This window comes from Eurosta solidaginis, chromosome 4 (assembly GCF_040869045.1).
Source record: "Eurosta solidaginis isolate ZX-2024a chromosome 4, ASM4086904v1, whole genome shotgun sequence".
Classification (NCBI taxonomy): Eukaryota; Metazoa; Arthropoda; class Insecta; order Diptera; family Tephritidae; genus Eurosta; species Eurosta solidaginis.
In genome coordinates, this window is record NC_090322.1 from 126,210,712 (window position 1) to 126,231,892 (window position 21,181).

The 21,181-nt window shown below is 37.2% G+C and overlaps 1 protein-coding gene across 1 annotated transcript; it reads right to left on the reverse strand.

Moving 5' to 3' along the window:
• Nucleotides 1-7,470: 7,470 nt before the first annotated feature.
• LOC137250292 (uncharacterized) lies at nt 7,471-18,076 on the reverse strand. The gene is made up of 4 exons (XM_067782846.1): nt 17,640-18,076; nt 17,447-17,569; nt 15,685-15,816; nt 7,471-7,774 (listed from the first exon to the last, which is right to left on the reverse strand). The coding sequence occupies exons 1-4, from the start codon at nt 17,934-17,936 to the stop codon at nt 7,691-7,693; spliced, it is 636 nt and encodes a 211-aa protein (XP_067638947.1). The 5' UTR covers nt 17,937-18,076; the 3' UTR covers nt 7,471-7,690.
• Between the last annotated feature and the right edge of the window lie 3,105 nt (nt 18,077-21,181).

The window sequence follows — 21,181 nt, forward strand, 5'->3', positions numbered from 1 at the left end:
TGGCGCCATCAAAATCTTTTTCGACACTGATAGTATTTATATAAGTAGGGCCAAGTTTTAAAGCTGGCATTAAAGATATATGAAAGAGAGTCTGAGATCATATTACCATTTAAAACTCATTTTAGTAAAAATTTCCAATGGAGGGTATTGAATATAAGCCGACGATATGTACTGTATAAGCTGCCAATTAGCAAACTACATATGTATCTATATATCATATTGCAGTTCCCCTTATTTGCAATCCTCTGCTAACGTTCGAATCACTAAACTGTTGAATAAATAACTCCACTATTCAATAATGCAAAATGGCCTTTATTAAAGTTCTTCACAATAATATTACTATTGCTCGCCACATAGCGTCTTAAATCAAACTGATTGTTGCGCCTCTACTGTTGCTGCCTTTTATACTCTGTGATTTCCTCGTTGCATCTTCTAGGCGCTTCCAGAATTTACTTAGTTACTGCTATAAAATTATAACTACAGATGCACGGGTATAGCTTCTCATATGCACGTGTATTTGTGAGCGACACTTCCACAATTATAATTGCATACTTTTGGGAGCATCTCAGATAAGATATCTGCATGTGTTTCTGCATCTCTTCTCCGCTGCGTGTACGTACATATGTGTAGACATAATGATTGATCTATTGATGTGCATACAAGTCACTGCTTAGCATCGCTTAGAGATAACAGTACCCCTTAGTGTTGCTAATATTCGTAACACTGCCCTCCACCTAAGTCTGATCGTCCCGATCAGACAAATCTCTCGATCTAACCGCTGCTAGTTTCTCCAAATGAACCACCCTTCTATTTCGTGGTTTTCCAATTATTTGCATGAAGTAGATGGCATCACCGATCCTCTTCACAACTCTGTACGGGCCTTCCCAACTTCATGGATATTTAGATGGAACACCTTTCCGCCGGTTAGGGTTGTATAGCAGTATCAAATCTCCCTCCAAGAAACCTTCCGAATTAAAATTCTTTTCATGCCAGTGTTTCATCTTACTACTCATTACCCTGGGCCGTTCCCTCACACTCTGTTCTTTGGCCAATGAAGAACTACTTCACAGAGCTTGATCTTCACGGATTGACTTTTTATCATCAGTATCGTCCTGACGTTTCACAACAGTAGTGCGCGCTGGTATGAAACCACCCTTGAATTCTTTCTGGAAAATTCGTTCCTTCGTTTTTGTGCGTCCATTTGTTTTTGTCAATGCCAGTGTTTCTCTCGCAGGTACTTTTGATTTCGCTTTATTTGGCCCATTCGATCCATCACCCTTTGCCTTTGACTTTCGTGGTCTTTGTCAAGTCTTCTCCACAAGTACTCGATTACTACTGAACCCTTTCGCCAAACTGAAGTTAAGTGATATCTCCTGGCTCCTATAATGCATAATCCTTCTCTGCATGTCGATCCTGATGTCATGGTCAACTAAGAAGTCCACTCCAAATGTGACTTCATCAATAATCTCCGCTACAACGAATTTGTGTAGAACCATGACCTCCCAAAATTAAGACTTCACATACTACTTCTCCCTGGACTTGTTTACACTCGCCATTAATCGTAAGCAAACTTGCTCCAGGTAGTGGCACTCTCCTGTTGACCAAATCAGATCGGATCAAGGAATGAGATGCACCCGTATCGACAGTCAGTACACGTTCTTTGCCATCCACATTTCCTCTGACGCTAAGACTACTCGATTTTCTTCCAATTGGCGAGACAGATATCACAGGACATTCAACAGTTTGAGCTAGCTCTCGATATTTACATCTGGCATGCTGTTGGTCATCTCCTCCCGCTTTGCGGTTACGGCCACCCAAGTTGGAACTACCAGGATCGGTGCTGCAATAACGTGCAATGTGACTTGGGTTACCGCCCTTGAAACACTTCATCATTTCGGCATTTCTCTGTTGTAACCCCTTAAGTGCTTCCAAAATTGTGTCTACCCAGTCTGGTCTTTCCACTTCCAAGCGATGAGCTTTGTACGCTGGCTTACTCAAAAGTGAGGCTGTTTCCTTCCTTAGTTCCATAGGTGGACGCCGTTTCGAGATATCGCCATAAAGGTGGACCAGGGGTAACCCTAGAATTTGTTTGTACGATATGGGTATCAAATTAAAGGTATTAAGGAGGGTTTTAAAAGGGAGTGGTGGTAGTTGTATTGGTGGTCGCCTTTTCGAGATATCGCCATAAAGGTGGCCCAGGGGTGACTCTAGAATGCGTTTGTACGATATGGGTATCAAATGAAAGGTGTTAATGAGTATTTTAAAAGGGAGTAATCCTTAGTTCCACAGGTAGACGCCGTTTCGAGATATCGCCACAAAGATGGACCAGGTGTGACCCTAGAATTTGTTTGTACAATATTGGTATCAAAAGAAAGGTGTTAATGAGTATTTTAAAAGGGAGTGATGCTTAGTTCCACAGGTGGACGCCGTTTCGAGATATCGCCATAAAGGTGGACCAGGTGTGACCCTAGAATGCGTTTGTAAAATATGGGTATCAAACGAAAGATGTTAATGAGTATTTTAAAAGGGAGTAATCCTTAGTTCCATAGGTGGACGCCGTTCCGAGATATCGCCATAAAGGTGGACCAGGGGTGACCCTAGAATTTGTTTGTACAATATGGGTATCAAAAGAAAGGTTTTAATGAGTATTTGAAAAGGGAGTGATGCTTAGTTCCAGAGGTGGACACCGTTTCGAGATATCGCCATAAAGGTGGACCAGGTGTGACCCTAGAATTTGTTTGTACGATATGAGTATCAAATTAAAGGTATTAATGAGGGTTTTAAAAGGGAGAGGTGGTAGTTGTATAGGTGGTCGCCTTTTCGAGATATCGCCATAAAGGTGGACCAGGGGTGACTCTAGAATGCGTTTGTACGATATGGGTATCAAATGAAAGGTGTTAATGAGTATTTTAAAAGGGAGTTATCCTTAGTTCCATAGGTGAACGCAGTTTCGAGATATCGCCATAAAGGTGGACCAGGGGTGACCCTAGAATTTGTTTGTACAATATGGGTATCAAAAGAAAGGTGTTAATGAGTATTTTAAAAGGGAGTAATCCTTAGTTCCATAGGTGGACGCCGTTTCGAGATATCGCCACAAAGGTGGACCAGGGGTGACCCTAGAATTTGTTTGTACAATATGGGTATCAAATTAAAGGTATTAATGAGGGTTTTAAAAGGGAGTGGTGGTTGTTGTATAGGTGGTCGTCTTTTCGAGATATCGCCATAAAGGTGGACCAGGGTGACTCTAGAATGCGTTTGTACGATATGGGTATCAAATGAAAAGTGTTAAAGAGTATTTTATGAGGGAGTGGGCCATAGTTCTATAGGTGGACGCCATTTAGGAATATAGCCATAAAGGTGGATCAGGGTTGACTCTAGAATGCGTTTGTACGATATGGCTATCAAATGAAAGGTGTTAATGAATATTTTAAAAGGGAGTAGTCCTTAGTTCCATAGGTGGACGCCGTTTCGAGATACCGCCATAAAGGTGGACCAGGGGTGACCCTAGAATTTGTTTGTACAATATGGGTATCAAAAGAAAGGTGTTAATGAGTATTTTAAAAGGGAGTAATCCTTAGTTCCATAGGTGGACGCCGTTTCGAGATATCGCCATAAAGGTGGACCAGGGGTGACCCTAGAATTTGTTTGTACAATATGGGTATCAAAAGAAAGGTGTTAATGAGTATTTTAAAAGGGAGTGGGCCTTAGTTCTATAGGTGGACGCCGTTTCGAAATATCGCCATAAAGGTGGACCAGGGTGACTCTAGAATGTGTTTGTACGATATGGGTATCAAAATAAAGGTATTAATGAGAGTTTTAAAAGGGAGTGGTGGTAGTTGTATATGTGAAGGCGTTTTCCAGATCGCGACCAAAATGTGGACCAGGGTGACACAGAACATCATCTGTTGGATACCGCTAATTTATTTATATATGTAATACCTGCCAAGATTTTAAGGGTTTTTTATTTCGCCCTGCGGAACTTTTTCATTTTCTTCTACTTAATATGGTAGGTGTCACATCCATTTTATAAAGTTTTTTCTAAAGTTATATTTCGTGTCAATAAACCAATCCAATTTTTTTTTTTTAAATTATCTTCTTTTAAAAGTGGGTGGTGCCACGCCCATTGTCCAAAATTTTACTAATTTTCTATTCTGCGTCATAAATTCAAGTCATCTACCAAGTTTCGTCGCTTTATCTGTCTTTGGTAATGAATTATCGCACTTTTTCGGTTTTACGAAATTTTCGATATCGAAAAAGTGGGCGTGGTTATAGTCCGATATCGTTCATTTTAAATAGCGATCTGAGATGAGTGCTCAGGAACCTACGTACCAAATTTCATCAAGTTACCTCAAAATTTACTCAAGTTATCGTGTTAACGGACGGACGCACGGACGGACGGACGGACATGGCTCTATCAAATTTTTTTTCGATCCTGATTATTTTGATATATGGAAGTCTATATCTATCTCGATTCCTTTATATATGTACAAACAACCGTTATCCAATCAAACTTAATATACTCTGTGAGCTCTGCTCAACTGAGTATAAAAAACATATTATATGAACTTTTGAAATACGCATTTGAAAAACGTAACCATCATGAAATAAATAGAATAATGGTAAATGCCACTACAAACCAGTTCATATCGCACACCTATGTAGATTAAAACTTAGATCAACTCAAAAGATTGCCATATTCAGAATACCCTAAAAACGAGTATAAAGTTCGGTAGGTATTGAATTGGGGACTAAGTATTCCGAACCTTTGCAGCTATCCGGTGAGATACTTGCTAACATGAGATCAAATTCCGAATATTTATTATATTATATTTAGTAGGAATTGCTTTAAATATTTTTTTATGGTATTGATGTTTTTGGCTAGTTTAAAAAAAAGACTAGATTATGAAAGGGTTTTCTAATCTGGGAACACCCAGGGGGATCTCTTTATATTGCTGTTGCTGGTTTTATTATTTTGTGTTTAACGTTTGACTTTTCACATCACTGCATAAAGTGAGGATTTCATGTACTTTGCTGAAAAATCACAGTAAAAGACAGCGACAGCCTCAAATTGAAATTTGTTGCATTCGTCCACTAAAACCTCTCCTTCAGAGCAGATCCTAGCAGTTGGACTACTCTACACCCTCTTTCACGGAGGAAGCGTTGAGTCTAAACTGGCTATAAGAAGGTAGACCTTGATTACATTTGCGTCTCGTTCGCTTTCACACCTGCCAATAAATGGGTTGCGTTTATAGCCCAACGTGATTGTTGTGCTGTTCTATCTCTTTTTTGTCACAGTCGCGGGTTAAATTAACTGCGACTGAGAATTTACATTGACAAATCACGTTGTTCTTACAGCGGTAAGTGTAGAAGTAGCAAAATCTTAAACTTCATTGCCTTAAAGATTTATTGTATCTTTATAACTGGTAACCCAGGTAGACTGTCAGGTATAACTGGAGACAAACCGAGTTTGACAAAAGATGATGGAAATAGGTATAATAAAATGTATACAAAGCGTAAGATTTTTAAGTTGTTCGAAGAAATCGTTACAAGTCACCAAACATTTGCGATTTCAACATTAATTGCAAGTACACAGCATGGGTTTTGTAAGGGCAAATCAACCATGACTAATTTACCTGAGTTCACAGCTCATATTTCGAATGGGTTCAGAGAAAATCTTCACACCGACGTTATATACACCGATTTTAGTTAAACATTCGATAAAGTATGTCACTCTTTACTTGTCTATAAGCTCGACATGATTGGCTTTCAACCTAGTCTCACTCGTTGGATTTCCTCCTATCTCTGTGGCTGAACACAAATAGTAATCTTTAAAAACATGTTTTCGAGTGTGACTAATGTCATCTCTGGTGTACCTCAGGGCAGCCATCTTGGCCCGATTCTGTTTATGCTATTTGTAAAAGATAACTCTGCAACTATAAAATACTCTAAAAAATTGATGTATGCTGATGATGTAAAACATTTTAGGATTTATGCGTCGATTGAAGAACGCTCTTTTCTTCAGACGGATATAAATTGCTTAGCTACTTGGTACAATGTGAACCACATGCCGCTTAATCTTCAAAAATGTAAATTTATGTGTTTTTCGCGTATGAATTTACAACCAGCTTTTTACACAAATAATAACCAAAACCTTGAACGTGTTAATTTTTTATAGACTTAGGAGTTACAATTAACTTCAAACTTAGTTACAACTCTCATATAAATGCTACTGTCAATAAAGCTAAAGGAGTTATAGCATTTTTGAAAAGGTGGGCAAAAGAGTTTATCGTTACGCAAACCCCCTTCAAAACATTGGTTAGACCAATATTAGCGAATGGCTCTGAGGTGTCTCGCAGACTCGGCGCAGTGGAGGCCCCACAATTGTGATTTGGAAGAGTTTGATATAAACAAAAGAAAGAAACGCAAGAGATATTTCTCGTTATAATATTTCTTTATTAAAGTGGAAATTATAACTAAAACGCTAATTTACCTGTGTATAAATGAAATATGGCGGGGCTCCTCGGACGGTGTTAGCTGTGGTTCGCTCAACGATCGCTGTAAATAGTCTGCAATCCGTGTTTTCAAGTACATATAGACAGGCTCGAATCAATACAAAAACAGTTTTTACTATTTCCCTTAGGGAATTTTCAGTGGGACTCTTTATTTAATCTTCCATCTTACACTAATCGATTAAACTTTATCAATCTTCTAACTCTTGCTAGTCAAAGGGAAATGCTTGGCTTAATATTTATGACAAAGATACTGAATGGATCGATTTCAAGCCCATATCTTCTGAACGAAGTGAACATTATTGTTCCCTCTCGAACTTCGAGACACTAGAAACCTCTTCTTTTAAAATTAGAATGCATTCGAACTTAACGAACCTACCCGGTGTTTGTGTCAATATTATAACTCTGAATCCACCACATTTGATAACTCGGACTCCCTTTTTTCAATAAAAAGAGACTGTTCTTATCTCTGTTGTTTTTGTTGTAGCGATAAGGCCACTCCCCGAAGGCTTTGGGAAAGAAGGCTTACTCATAGCTATTTAAAGCTACTAGAAAGACCTTTTCTGGAGGCTATAAATTTACTAAATATATGTTAAATATAAAATATGAAAACCGAAACTGTCAATATTTGAGATAGAGAAAATCTAGTTCTTATTTGGTACTTATTTGGTACTTGAGATCTAGTTCTAAACCTGAACCACTAGTTACTGACTTCACTTCAGGGCAAACTATTATATGTACTTTAAAAAAATATGAACATAGTAGGAGGCAGATTTTATTTTGGTAATTACTATTGGTTTCGGACATTGAACACATAAATAGTTTTATTTTACCTAATGTCCAGAAATCGTCCTCCTTACCACAAATATCTAAAAGTGCTTTTAAGTGAGTTAGCAGCTTTTGTCGCGCCGTTGATGATATGATACACAATTTATGTAGTATTTATCAGAATAACAGCAGATTATATTGTTAAAAAATTAATTATTTATTGACATTGTAAAAATAAACATTAAGTAACATAAACAATCAACAAGTCTTTAATTTTATTAAAAATTAACTAAAGCTCTTAAATGCGAATATCTACTATAAGATAACTCAAAATTGCATCGTTCATTTTCCTCTTAGGTTTTTAATGAGGGGCTTGGGCGAAATTTGCTTTCGCCTTATCTGTTAAGGTACATTTACAATCCTACAATTTTCCCACCAATTATATCAAGTTGTGCAGTGATGCTTTTGGAGATGGAGCGTGCGATGTCCGTAGGTTTCTGTAACAAAGAAGTTTTATAAATGATTAAAATTTTGTATTTGTAGAACTTAAGCCTCACAATGCATCACGCACACCTCTTCGTCTAATACCTTATCGGAAGTTAAGGCATGAGTTTAAACTCTCGCGGTGGAGGGTTATGAAGAAAATGGAATGAAAGAACACCAACTCGTGGAGTATCTATATATTAATACGCTAACAAAATTTCTATACAATCAATTGACAGGCTGTTTCGCATACTTAGCATACGTAAAATCATATAAAATTTATATGAATCAATTCGTATTGATCAGCCGCAGTGCATAGGCCAATTTTTGTTAACAAATATTACTCTATTTGTTTATAATTAATAGAAAAAGTTTTTTGTAAATTCGAAAATATGTGCAACTATCGAAATTGCCATCTGTAGGACGCATTATGTTCACAAACCCCCCTGAGTACATAGCACCAAATTCTCAATTTTCGCGTTGCTCAAATGTTTCATCTCTACATATGTATATATTTGTACACGCCAAATGGTGAGAGAACTACTGCTTCGCTCATTTTCTGTTGATATAAAATATTGTGTCCCATTGTTGCCAATTACCAATATTGGTCTGTACCAAAATCCTTAAAAAATTGTTTTAAAATAATTTTTAGCGCCCAAAAAAACTTTAAAGAGAAGTAATAACTTAACCGACCTATTTTTTTGGACAAATTTTACTTACACGTAAAAGCATAGGTCTTTATTTAACAGATTCTTTGTTTTTCATTTTAGGTGCTTTAAAAAAATGAAATCAGAAATAATGAGTCAAATTTTGTTCAAACTCACTAAATTTATTTATTTATAACTATTAATTACAAATTTGACCCAAATGTTTTTTGCATTTCCAGATTTTATGATCATTTTAGATATAGCACGTCTTATAGTGAACAAAAAATAAATAAATTTGCTACAAAGATATTACATTAAAATTTGTATATTGTTTTTTATACTAATTTATTTTGATATTTCTTATTTTATTTTATTATATTATCTTTTATTTCAACTTAGTTTATTATTATTTAAATGCAACTTGATTGAATCGGAAAATTTCACTTTGTACATTAAACGTAAAAAACGACCCAAAAACGTTTACTCAACGGTTAAAAGTGTGAGATACATTTGAGCCGTTTATTTTGAAAGTGGCATAAGTCATTTCCAACTCATGGTCTTAAATGCATTGTTATTTTTGAACGAATGCATATATAGATGGTTCTACAATTATAAAATAATAATAAGAATTGCATCTTTTGGATATTGGACTCTAAAAAACTGAAGGCGAGGAGAGATACAAACAAATTACCACTGAACCTTAACGACATGAAATGACTTATGCCACTTTCAAAATAAACGGCTCATTTATAAATATGTATATAAAGGATATGACAGTGCAAATGTCAGGTTAGCTACTGAACACGTTAATGCTGGTGAAGTAGACAATTGTGACGAAATTCAAAACTTTTTGAATGGACGTTACGTTGGTTCCACTGAAGCGGCTTGGCGAATTTTCCAATTCCCTATGCACTGTCAGTCCCATTCAAACGTTGTGTTTACTAATGGTTAGGCACAACGAGCTGTTCAGAATTTGAGAAAAACCAGGTTGTTGGCATTTTTTCATTTGAATATTGAAGATCCTTCGGCAAATTCATATAAATATTTAGAAATTCCATTGCATTATACTTGGGAAGATAAAACCAAGAAATGGAAAAAAAGACAGCGAGGCGGTGATAAAACTATTGATCGCATGTATGTAGTGTCGCCGAAGGATATTGAACTCTTCCATTGACGTTTGCTCCTTTTCCTCAACCTGAAAATGAGCTAATTTTATTTGAAGAATATTACTCACGAGCAAACAACGAGCAACGTACAATAATAGACCGCGTTATCCAGGAAATACAGTCTCATGATACTGGTTCTAATGTGTTCTGCTTTACTGCTCATACAGGTTGCGGTAAAACTTTTATGCAAACTGCTTTAATTCACAGGTTGAATTCACTTAATCTTCCATGCCTTGCGACTGCTTTTAGTGGCATAGCATCAACTCTTTTGATTGGTGGAAGAACAGTGCACAATGTGTTTAAATTACCCATTCCTCTTGTCGAAAATTCTGTACCGAATATCACCCCAAACAGTGCTCAAGGAAGATATATAAATTCAGCTGCGCTGATAATAATTGACGAAATTTCCATGTGCACACTTTTAATTTTGAAAGCTATAGATAGACTACTGCGTGATTTGTGTTCCGATGAAAATGATAAATGCAAGCTGTTTGCTGGGAAAACAATACTTTTTTGTGGCGATTTTAGACAAATTCTACCCGTTGTTCCTCATGGATCACGTGCTGTTTTGGTTGATACCTGTATTATTAGTTGGAATGAATTTGCTTCTTTTCATCATGAGACATAAAACCAAAACATGAGAGCATTACCACACGAGCTGCAGTTTGTAGAATTTTTAAAGCAAATTGGTGATGGTCAAACACCTTTATATCCACAGTTTGGAGATAATGTCATTGAAATAATAAATAAATAAATGTAAGGCGCGATAACCTCCGAAGAGATCTAAGGCCGAGCTTCTCTTCCAATTTGCGTCGTGCTCCTCTTGATTTTCCCTACAAATTGGCCGGACGGGACCTACATGTTTTATGCCGACTCCGAACGGCATCTGCAAGGCAGATGAGTTTTCACTGAGAGCTTTTCATGGCAGAAATACACCCGGAGCGCTTGCCAGTCACTGCCGAGGGGCGACCCCGCTTAGAAAAATTTTCTTTTTTAATTGAAAAACCTTATTTCTAAAATTTTGATGTTGCTTTACCCGGGAGTTGAACCCAGGGCATACGGTGTGATAGGCGGAGCACGCTACCATCACACCACGGAGGCAATTAGTGGGAAATGAAGATAACCTAATTGCTGACGTATTTGGAAATATTGAAGAAAATTTATTGTCAGATCAAGTTGTGAGTTCTGTAATTTTAGCAGCAACCAATGAGGAATGCTCCCTGTTTAATAATGACATACTTAATCGCATACCTGGTGCATTCAAAATATATGATAGTTTTGATAAAATTATTTGCGACGATGAAAGAGAAGTCAATAATTATCCCACTGAGTTTCTAAATTCCCTCAATGTGAGCGGACTTCCACCGCATAAGCTTTCACTGAAGCTTAATTGCGTCGTGCTGCTCATTCGAAACCTTAATACAAAGGATGCCTTAGTGAACGGGACACGAATGAGAGTTAAGTGCCTTCACAACAACGCCATTGATTGTGAAGTTTCAACCGGATATTCAAAAGGCAAACGAATTCTTATTCCGCGCATCAAATTAACTTATTCAGGACCCATATTACCCTTTAATTTCCAACGGACCCAGTTTCCGGTAATACCATCTTTCGCAATGACCATAAATAAGTCGCAAGGTCACACGTTTGAACAAGTTGGAATTTTGTTGAGGCGGCCTGTATTTACACATGGGCAATTATACGTAGCTGCAAGTAGAGTCAGGTCCTTTGACAGTCTAAAGTTTTATGTAAGTGAACATAATAATCAAGGTCACTTAGCTGGCGATGAAAGGGTATTCACGAAAAGTATTGTTTTCCCCGAAGTTATAAATCCAAACTGCTAAATGTAAGCAATGCAAATCCATGAATTTAAATTCGCGTTAACTGAAGTTTTTAAAACATTTGCATGTAGACGAAGTAATGTATCTAAGTATAGATTTATGGCGTCTCTCCTTTACTCTTTTTCCCTTTTATTCTTGAGAAATGGGCAGTACTCGAGGTTAGTTAAAATCAAGATATTCTTCAATACTGTGTAAAATTATATTTTAAATTTTTCATATTGCAGTTATATATGGCATGGTGATAAGTGTATATATGCACTTAAAAATTTTATTTAATTACATTTGGTCTATTCACGAAAGCGTGCTTATCAGGTTATTTGCTTATGTGGTTATATTTTTCGCAAATAATTTTTAAACAAATAAATTGATAATCATACTGACAAAAAGAGACCAGTAATGTTAAATATGCATATATTTTTTTGTTGTGTTAAGTTTTTAATTTATTTATATTTACTAATTTTATTATTTGTGAGTTACCTGTTCCACTTTATTTTATCTGGAATATTTTATTTAAAATTTTTGTCATATATATATATATATATATATATATTATATTTATATGTAGTTTATATGGGTGATATAGGCCTACTGGGGAACCGAGCACCCAAAACTAACTTCGGTAACGCGCCAACTGCGCACCTCCCGGGTGGTGTGGAAAAAGCAAATTTTTAATTCAATTTCAAGGCATTTCACCATAATTCAATGTCTATTTCATTTGATTTTACATATTTTTTATATTTTGTTTAAGGAGTTCCATACCAAAACGTAATTATTACATTTGAAATGTAATTTAAGGAAATACAATCAAAAAGTATAACGTCTTAGGTCAAAACCAAATTTTTAATGGAAACTTTAAGTAGGTTAGACCAGTTGGTTTTAAAAATAAAATAAAATAAAATAAAATATCAGAAAACATCTCAATATTACTATCTGCAAATTAGACATCCCCACATTGGAATTCTCACATTAAATATCCGAGCATTAGAATCTTCATATTCCCACAATGATAACATTAAATCGCGGAAAACATTTAAGTGCATTTATTGCGTTTTGATATGGAACTGCTTATTCCCTTCATTAAATTTGTTTGCACTTTAAGTACTTTATTTTTTTGCTTTTATTTTAAATTTGCTTAGAAAACTCTGCTTTCTTTTCCTTTACATACTTTTTTTATATTTTTATTTTATTTTTTATGAAGGTATCCTCTATTCTATTCGAAATTTTCGTTTTCGTTTACATATTACATATATGTACTTATAATTAATTTAATTAATTATAATTTTATTTAATTAATTATAAATACATACATACATATGTAATAGTAAAGCGCCGATTGCATACCTAACCGGTGGTGTGAAATAGGTTAAATTCCTTTAGCACATTTCTTCGTTCTTAACTAAAAATTCGTGTTTTTTGAATTATGACGCTATTGAAGTAAATGGGCGATATATGTATATGTAGTTTATATTGGTGATATAGGCCTAATGGGGAACCGAGCACCCAAAACTAACTTCGGTAGCGCGCCAACGGCGTATCTCCCGGGTGGTGTGGAAAAAGCAAATTTTCAATTCAATTTCAAGCAATTTCACCACAATTCTATGTAAATTTCATTTTATTTTTCATATTTGTTATATTTTTTTTAAGGAGCTCCATACCAAAACTTATAATTACATTTAAAAAGTTTGTAGAAAATTTAAGGAAATACAATCAAAGATTATAACGCCTTAGGTCAAATTCAAAATTTTAATGAGAACTTTAAGTAAGATAGATCAGTTTGCTATATTTCCACTCACTGCTCAACGATTAACGCATTATTGCACTACCCCAACACTGGATCCATAGAGTGAGTTGAAAAAAATACAAGTTGGTCAAATTTCGACCACGGGCGATACTAGTCTTTATTAATGATGTTGGAATAGAGCGCTGATTGTCGAAAACTTCACAGCTCTTTAACCTTAAGGAGCGCAGCGACACTTATTGTATCGAAGGAAACTTCATAGGTGAAGCGCCATTAATACGCTACTTGCTAAGAGCTGTTGATATGCATTTTTCAGTCAGGGGACTGAAGAAGAGGCTAGAAAGCTGGAAGAAAATAGTTCTATAAGGTTCACATATATTGCTTGACCTTCTCGGTTCTAAAGGCTTACTTAATTTTATCAATAAGTTTCTTCATATCAGAAACAATAAATGAGTCAATTCAATTCTCGAAAAGCAAAGATTAATTTCACACTTTTGTTAACACGACCAAAATCGTCAAGACAATTAAAACCAGGATAAGAAATTATATTAAATACTTTATTAAGATATGTACTTAGCTCAAATCTTTTCATACCAGTGTGTATAATTCGCTAGGTCGGGTTTTCATATGCTACCTGGCAGATGTCTGGAAAAGCTTCTGGGCGATTTAGTTTGTGCCACCTTTGGGTGATTCGATGTTTGCATTTATGAGCTGAATAAGAGCGTCACTTCGTACAACACCTATACTGGCGCTAAGCGCAATCCTAAATCTGTACTGCTAGGACAAACTTCCGTGCGCCGGCTTGCTCTTCTGTAGTCATATTCACCACTCATATGTCCTCAAAAGGGGGGTAGACGGAGGGCTGCGGATGGAGTATTCTGCCATGAGTTAGGTGTAAGCCGAAAATTTTGGCTTCACGATTATTGCAGTGTCTTCCGGGTGGATGTGGCCGCTATAATGGATCCATTAAATGCTATCCGCCAAAACTATAAGCTCTGCCACTGTAAAGTCGATGGCTGTGAGGGATTGCTTGACCTGTTCCTGTTCATATTGTACCGATAAAGATGTTGATGTTTATTTACCGGATAAAGATCGGGTATGTTTCGGTAACAAGCACCATTAAAATACTAGCCCGACCAGTCATTAGTTCCATTAAGAGGTTGATAATTAGGTTACAGAAGCTGTGAATTGCGCTTATCAGCCCCCTAGTATCCCTAGTAAGTCTGAGGCTGATCTTTTGATCACTTGCTCACTGTCTCTGAACAGGTGAGGCTTGAAGCAGCTAAGCAAACGTTAAACCACCACATATTTCCGAGTACCAAGGTATTTCTGGGCCGTTATTGATTCCAAGCGTTCGGCGGAGCTATTGCGGCTTACAACAGCTCATCTGTCCAGGGTTATTGGATTGTTAACAGCGCACTGCCCAATGGGAGTCCATGCGGTGCGCCTTAATATACTGGATAGCATTAGCTGTGTTTGATGTATGGAGAAAGACACGCTAGACTCATCTAGTTACCTCATGCTCAGCTGTTAAGCTTTTGCAAGGACTAGAAGCAAATATATAGGTCGGGATATGTTCGACTCTCCGGAGTAAATTTCGATGTGTGTTTTGTTCGTAGCTTTATTGCTACCACGCAGCGAATCGCTTAGTAACTGGATGTCAGTTTCAATTATAAAGTATATAGTAACAAAACAACAAGCGTCCAATTGAGCTGTTCCTTAACTGGACAGCTACAACCCAACCTAACTTAAATAAGCTCATGCACTTTTCCGCTCCGTATAAAGTCAGTCGCTATATTCATCTACAACCGATCAATTGATTTCGTAAGGTTTAACATAAGAAGGTTGCAAATTTTCAGAGGTTAATGCGACCTTTAGTGCATTTTTTCTTTCTGAAAAAAGATGGCACAACGTCGAACAACCGGTGTCTCCAAACCGAATTTGACAAAGGATATCGGAATATCGTTCCAATATAATACATCAATTACTATCGTTGAGAACGAAAAATAACACTGAAGAGGGAGCAACGTCAAAACCGGCTTGTCTCCAAACCAACCATTGCCGATTTTCTTCTTTTGGGTCCATGATGTAAGACTTCCCAGCATGAATTTCGCCTAGTTTGTTACGCTGATTTGCTTTAGCAGGGCAGAGTGGATATACATATAGTGTTAAGCTTGTCGGTTGGAAGACGGTATGCAACTTACAAAATATCAGAAGTTGAGGAACTGTAGGAAAGAGGTAGGAATTAAATTGACTCTGAGGTCAGAATTTATATTTATATTTATTTATATTTTTGTACTCCCTCTGCTTGGGTTGCCCTTCATGTTTCCAGGCCCACATAATTAAACGGAATGTGCATTCCTGGATCCGATTTGGAGGTAAGTTACTTAGAATATGCTAACGGATATACGGAAGTGTCAATTGTTAGAATGGTACAAGGGAGGGAGGTATACAAATACGCATTATCGAATAGACGATTCGTGAGGAAGGTTAATAAACTTAATAAACTCTTCTGAAATATGCAGCACTCACCTGTATGAAAGTATTTATGATATTTGAAAAAGCTTCATAACCATTCACAATTGATCGCGCCAGACCATCGAACATATCACCGTTATTGCCATATTTTTCATGCTCACTGATTGTGTCCACAATTGGTTCCAGCTAAATAAATAAATATATAAATAAAACAAATAAGGAAATATTAGAAATTCCAAAAATTAAGTAATAACCTACGAAAGTTAAACAAACATTGCACTACTTATCATCATAATCGAAATTGAATTGACGCTTAAACATCGAGGTGTTATTGGTTTCTACGTAGTAAGCAGCCCTACCTTGCGATAGCTGACACCAGAGACCCAGAAAGATCAATTATTCCATCATCAGCTGTTTCTTTCAACTCAGTGCAGGTCTCTTTATCTGCTGCGAAACAAGAGTGTCGAGAGCAATACTTTCTGGATTCAAGCATCTTCATCCATTTGCATGGCATGACCAAATACTTTAACTTCTTCGACACTGTCCGTTATTCTGAGCTATACATTGGATTAGGTGTGAAGAAAGACTTATACAGAGCAATGTTTGTGAGGGTTTTAAGGCTGCATACAAGTATTTCGTTTTGCCGTCGCTCACTGCCTGATCCACTTTTTTGTTCTTTAGCCAGGCTGGGAAAGGCAGAACTTAGTGCGTGTTTGTTAAGGCATACGCTAGTAATTGTATCATCCTATAACAGGTTGTAAAATTGCGGTTTCAATCTGACACTGGAAATTTCTTCTTCATGCACTATGAAATCGAAGGTTTTTGGAAGTGTTATCGATGATGATGGTCCTTTGCGGGATATAGATCCGGTACGTTCTGACAAAAAGAACCATTAAGGTACAAGCACAACCATCTCAAGAACTATTTAGTGTGACCACACTGAACCTTCTAGAACTTGGGGCTACCATAGCCTCGGATGTTTAAGAAAGAGGACAGGGTAGGTGAGGTTGATAATTGGATTTGGCAGAGCAATCTTAATAAAGTTGGTGGATGCCTTTTACCGACTAACCTCCAGTCCATAGTTTCCTGTGACTTGTTAATTGTTAATCAGGCATATTATCATTATTATCTCTTCGTAGGCGGGTGTAGAAATTAATATCACTTCGTCAAGAATTTTGGTTCCTCATCTCCCATACTATCTAGCACGCACTTTTTTTGTCGCTTCGGTTACATGTTCTTCAATCAGAAAACAGCCAACTAGTTTGCAAGTTTATATTTACTTACGAGACGCCGCGAAGCAAATAAGCCTCAACTTGTTGGGCAATGTTATACAGTGAAGCATTCATTTCGCCTTTATGTAGATTGTGGGAAGGCAATCATCAACGAGGGTATTTGATGATGAAGTTCCTTGGCCCCAGCTGATTAAAAGTTTACTATGGGCATGCCTACCGTAAGAGGGGACTGATATCCAAATCTTTCACAAGCCCGACAATGCTAATCAAGATCTAGCAAACGAGCATCGTCATCGATAATACTATCTAAAACCTTCAGAGAGTCTTTGACGCTAAAAAAACTACAAAGACGAGCCATCACGGAACCCAAAAACGTGGCTACGCATTGCGATTTCCTCTCTATGGCCTTGCAGTAGACTTCGCAAGGACGGTTGTCTTTTGCCTTTGCCTTTCCCCATTCATGGTGTTTCTTGTTACACGGGTTTGCCAAAATTGGATTTGTGCGCTTTATTCCACCTTGGGCACAACAGATTACAGTTTTTTCTCTTATATATAACGCGATTATTTTTAGAGACCATACTTACATCAGCAAAGTCGACCACCTTCTTGTGGCTAATATCATAAGCGCTATATATTTTTGATGGAATGCCTTCTTTTTCCAGATTGACTGACTCAAGCGTCTTTTCTTGTGTAGGCAGCAAAGATATCTAAATAAATGGGGGATACAAAAGTGCAAAATCTGAAACTAAGAGCTAGAATTTAATTGCAAAAATTTACTCTAAATCCGCCGGAATTGCTGTTGCCGCTATCTTCGGCTTGCGAATGCCCCGCATATTCAGCTAACTGCGCCTCATCAACACGAAAGTTTGGGCTATTATCAGCGCCTGTATCGGTGTAGCTAGAGTGGGTTACGTCGTTTTGGGCTGTGTCTTTATTGACCTCCAGCGAACCTTGGTCATTATTGGATGTCGCATGCATAAACACTGCATCATTATTATCGTTGGTAATGGGATGTGCTTGTGTGTGCAATGCGAAAAGCAATAACAATTCAATGAAGTACGTCACTTTGTACATAATGCCAAATTCACTTGAACTAAATTGTTTCACAATTTGGTATTTCGGTAACACTTTAACACAATCGCACTGCTAGCGGGTTTGATTGCGTTTTATAAGCGCATGCGCACGCACCCGTCCAAACTCAAACATTAAACTGAGCCTATGAAGGTAACGGTTTTATTGGTTTGGCCCGCGCTTTGGACATGATCACATACGTACAAAGCACATGCTCTTGGTAATATGTGTGAGCTTGGGTTCATTTGTGAGTACGTACATATATGGCGTACAGTGTACACCTCGAGGGGAGTAATTGGGGTATCAAGTTCACCTTAAAAATGAATTAAGATAATTCTCTTTCTCCGCTTAGCAACGCGTTTGTCTGATATAGTGTAATTAATTATAAAATAATCCATTGTTTTTTATTTTCCTTCGCGATTTTTACCCGTTTGCCTCTGTTATTTCGATATAGTCCAACTCTTGCTTTACTCACACAGTTCCTATATCTTATTTTTTATCCTTTCATTCCCGCTCCTAGAAGTCTTCTTCCCTTCTCTAGCCCTACCATTCTTTCTTTCTTCCTCATCTATCCTTTTTCCTCGTGTTCTTTCATTCTCTTCCCTTCTTTCTCTTACTCTTATTCCACTACTTTAATTTTTACTTTTTCTATCTTTTTTCGTTTCACCTTTCTTTTCCACTTCTTCCCCGCTCCTTCTCGCATTCTCTCTTTTATTCCAACCATCTTTCTCTTCCACTTCTTTTTGCACTTCCTCTTCTCCACCCCTTACTTCTAATTTCCCCCTCTACATATCCCTCTTCTTCACACTGATCATACTTTTGGAATATGTAGTTTCGGAGATATTACAATTTTTTTACAATCAGGATAGAATTGGAAATTTAGAATCGATCTGTCTGGCTGATGTAGCGCAAAATGACCTCGACTTCAGCGGTGTCAAACTCTTCTCAACAGTCGATGGAGTGCTTGTTCCGATACTCCATATGTGTCGAGGCCGAAGAAGGGTAATTGCAAGGGAAGCGTTTAACACTTGATATATCCTTATCGTCCCTACATCTCCCACAGAAATGATTAGTTAGGATTCACATGCCTTCACTTTGCATTTTCATCAGATAGTGACTAACGATAGACGTTTTACAATTAACTTAGAATCTAGGTCGGTTATCTTTGTGCGAAATCTAATTCTCACCTTTCATTATATTCCTTGGTGAAAACAGGCATGCATCAATTCTTTCGCTTTATCGCCGTATCAAACAGAAACCTGTACCTTAAAAAGCGTAATATAAAACTCGAACCAATAACGAATTAAAACCATTTCCACATCATTTTATACATCTGGTGGATATAGCGGGATCATGAAACCGGGGCTATTATGGGCTTTCTCGCCTAAGGCATTCCAGCATTCTCGCCTACCACAACGTTAAAAACTTAGCCTTGTTTAGTGAATATTGCATTGATGCGTTCTCTTAATGCCATCAAGTAGATTGCATTTATACCGACTTCTCTAAGGCTTTTGACAAGGTATATCATAATATGCTACTACGTAAACTCGCTTCCCTCGGTTTTCACTCTGTATTTCTCAAGTGGTTGTATTCCTACCTAAGTAACAGACGTTGCATGGTCTCTATTGAGGGTGTATCTTCCAACTCCTTTACTGCCACCTCTGGGATACACCAAGGAAGCATCTTAGGTCCTCTCCTTTTCATTTTGTTCACCAATGATATAGGAAATTTTTTTGTGCCATCGGAGTTCTTACTTTACGCTGATGACCTAAAAGTTTTCTCCATTATTAAAAATAGTGATGACGCTCAGCGTCTCCAAGATGACTTAGATAGATTAGCAATATGGTGCTGTAATTCGCGTATATGTCTCAATCTCAACAAGTGCTTTCATGTCACATTTTCCAAAATTCGCAAAGTCTTACCAACGACATACACTATCTCGGGTACTTCCCCTCACCTCCTTCATGAGATTAAAGACTTAGGGGTTATCTTTGACTCCTCGTTCTCTTTCAATAACCACATTAACTATGTAATTTCAAGCGCGTATGCTTCTTTAGGTTTCTTGAGGCGTAATAACACCAACTTCTCAGATCCCTATACGTTGAAATTGCTATACTCATCGTTTGTTCGTTCCAGACTGGAATATGCTGCATTTATTTCGAGGCCTTATCACAGGTCTGCAATCGACAGGATTGAGCGAGTACAAAAGATCTTCCTAAAATTTTGCCTAAAATCCTTACATTTCTCAGACCCAGTCCCTGCTTATCATTCCCGCTTGCTGCTAATTAATTTAAAACCATTAGAACCCAGAAGGTCAACCCTTTTCTTGTCTTTCATTTTCGGAGCTACTAATGGAGACATCAATTGCTCCTCTTTACAGCACTCGATTCATTTTCTTATTCCAATGAGGTCTCTTCGTTCTCATAACCCCTTTTATATTAAACACTAACTATGCGATAAATGCTCTATTGCCGGGCTCTCTACGTGAACTTAATGAGATCTCTAATTCTAATATGCTTGATTTTTCTTATCCAAAGTCTATGGTTCTTAATTTACTTAAATCTTAAAAAAACAAACCTTGACTTCATTCCAGTAAAGACAAGTTATTGTGTGCTTCAACTGTCCCTGTGCAAGCTTTAGAGCAGTCAACCCCCGTGAGAGGAGTGGTCAAAGGAATAAATATGGAACAGTGAGCTGGTTAACTGGATCAAAGATGGGTTGTAGTAGGATGGAAAGTTTGGAAGAGGGATTTCATTTCAGGAGCCTTATCTATATGTGTAGTACCTCCAAAGGACTTATCCTCCTCGGTCTTATTCGAAATTACATCATTGTCATGTTACGGTTATCTGTGTGGTATCACAATGTTCTTTCATGTTGTCAAAGTGGGCTTACCCTGCCGGGGTGGCTGCCACTCAACCTTATCTAAACTGTAAGCACCTTCTGACGAAATTGATGATTTCTCGGTGTTATTGTTATCGTTTTACAGAATTGTCAAATAAAAACACGCAAATCCTGTTACTCGTACTACACATTCATATTTTACTGTACCTAATTTACAATGACTTATAACCAAACTAACAGCTGGTATCGCTCAATAGCTTTTTGTATCGTTGCCATGATTATCTCAACTTTTTTGATGCAGCCGCGCTTATTTAAATATATTTTTCAAAGTTATATAAAACGTGGCTGATGCTTTTCTACTGTGAACATCGCGTGGGCAAATCCACAATATAAGGAGCTTTTTGAGA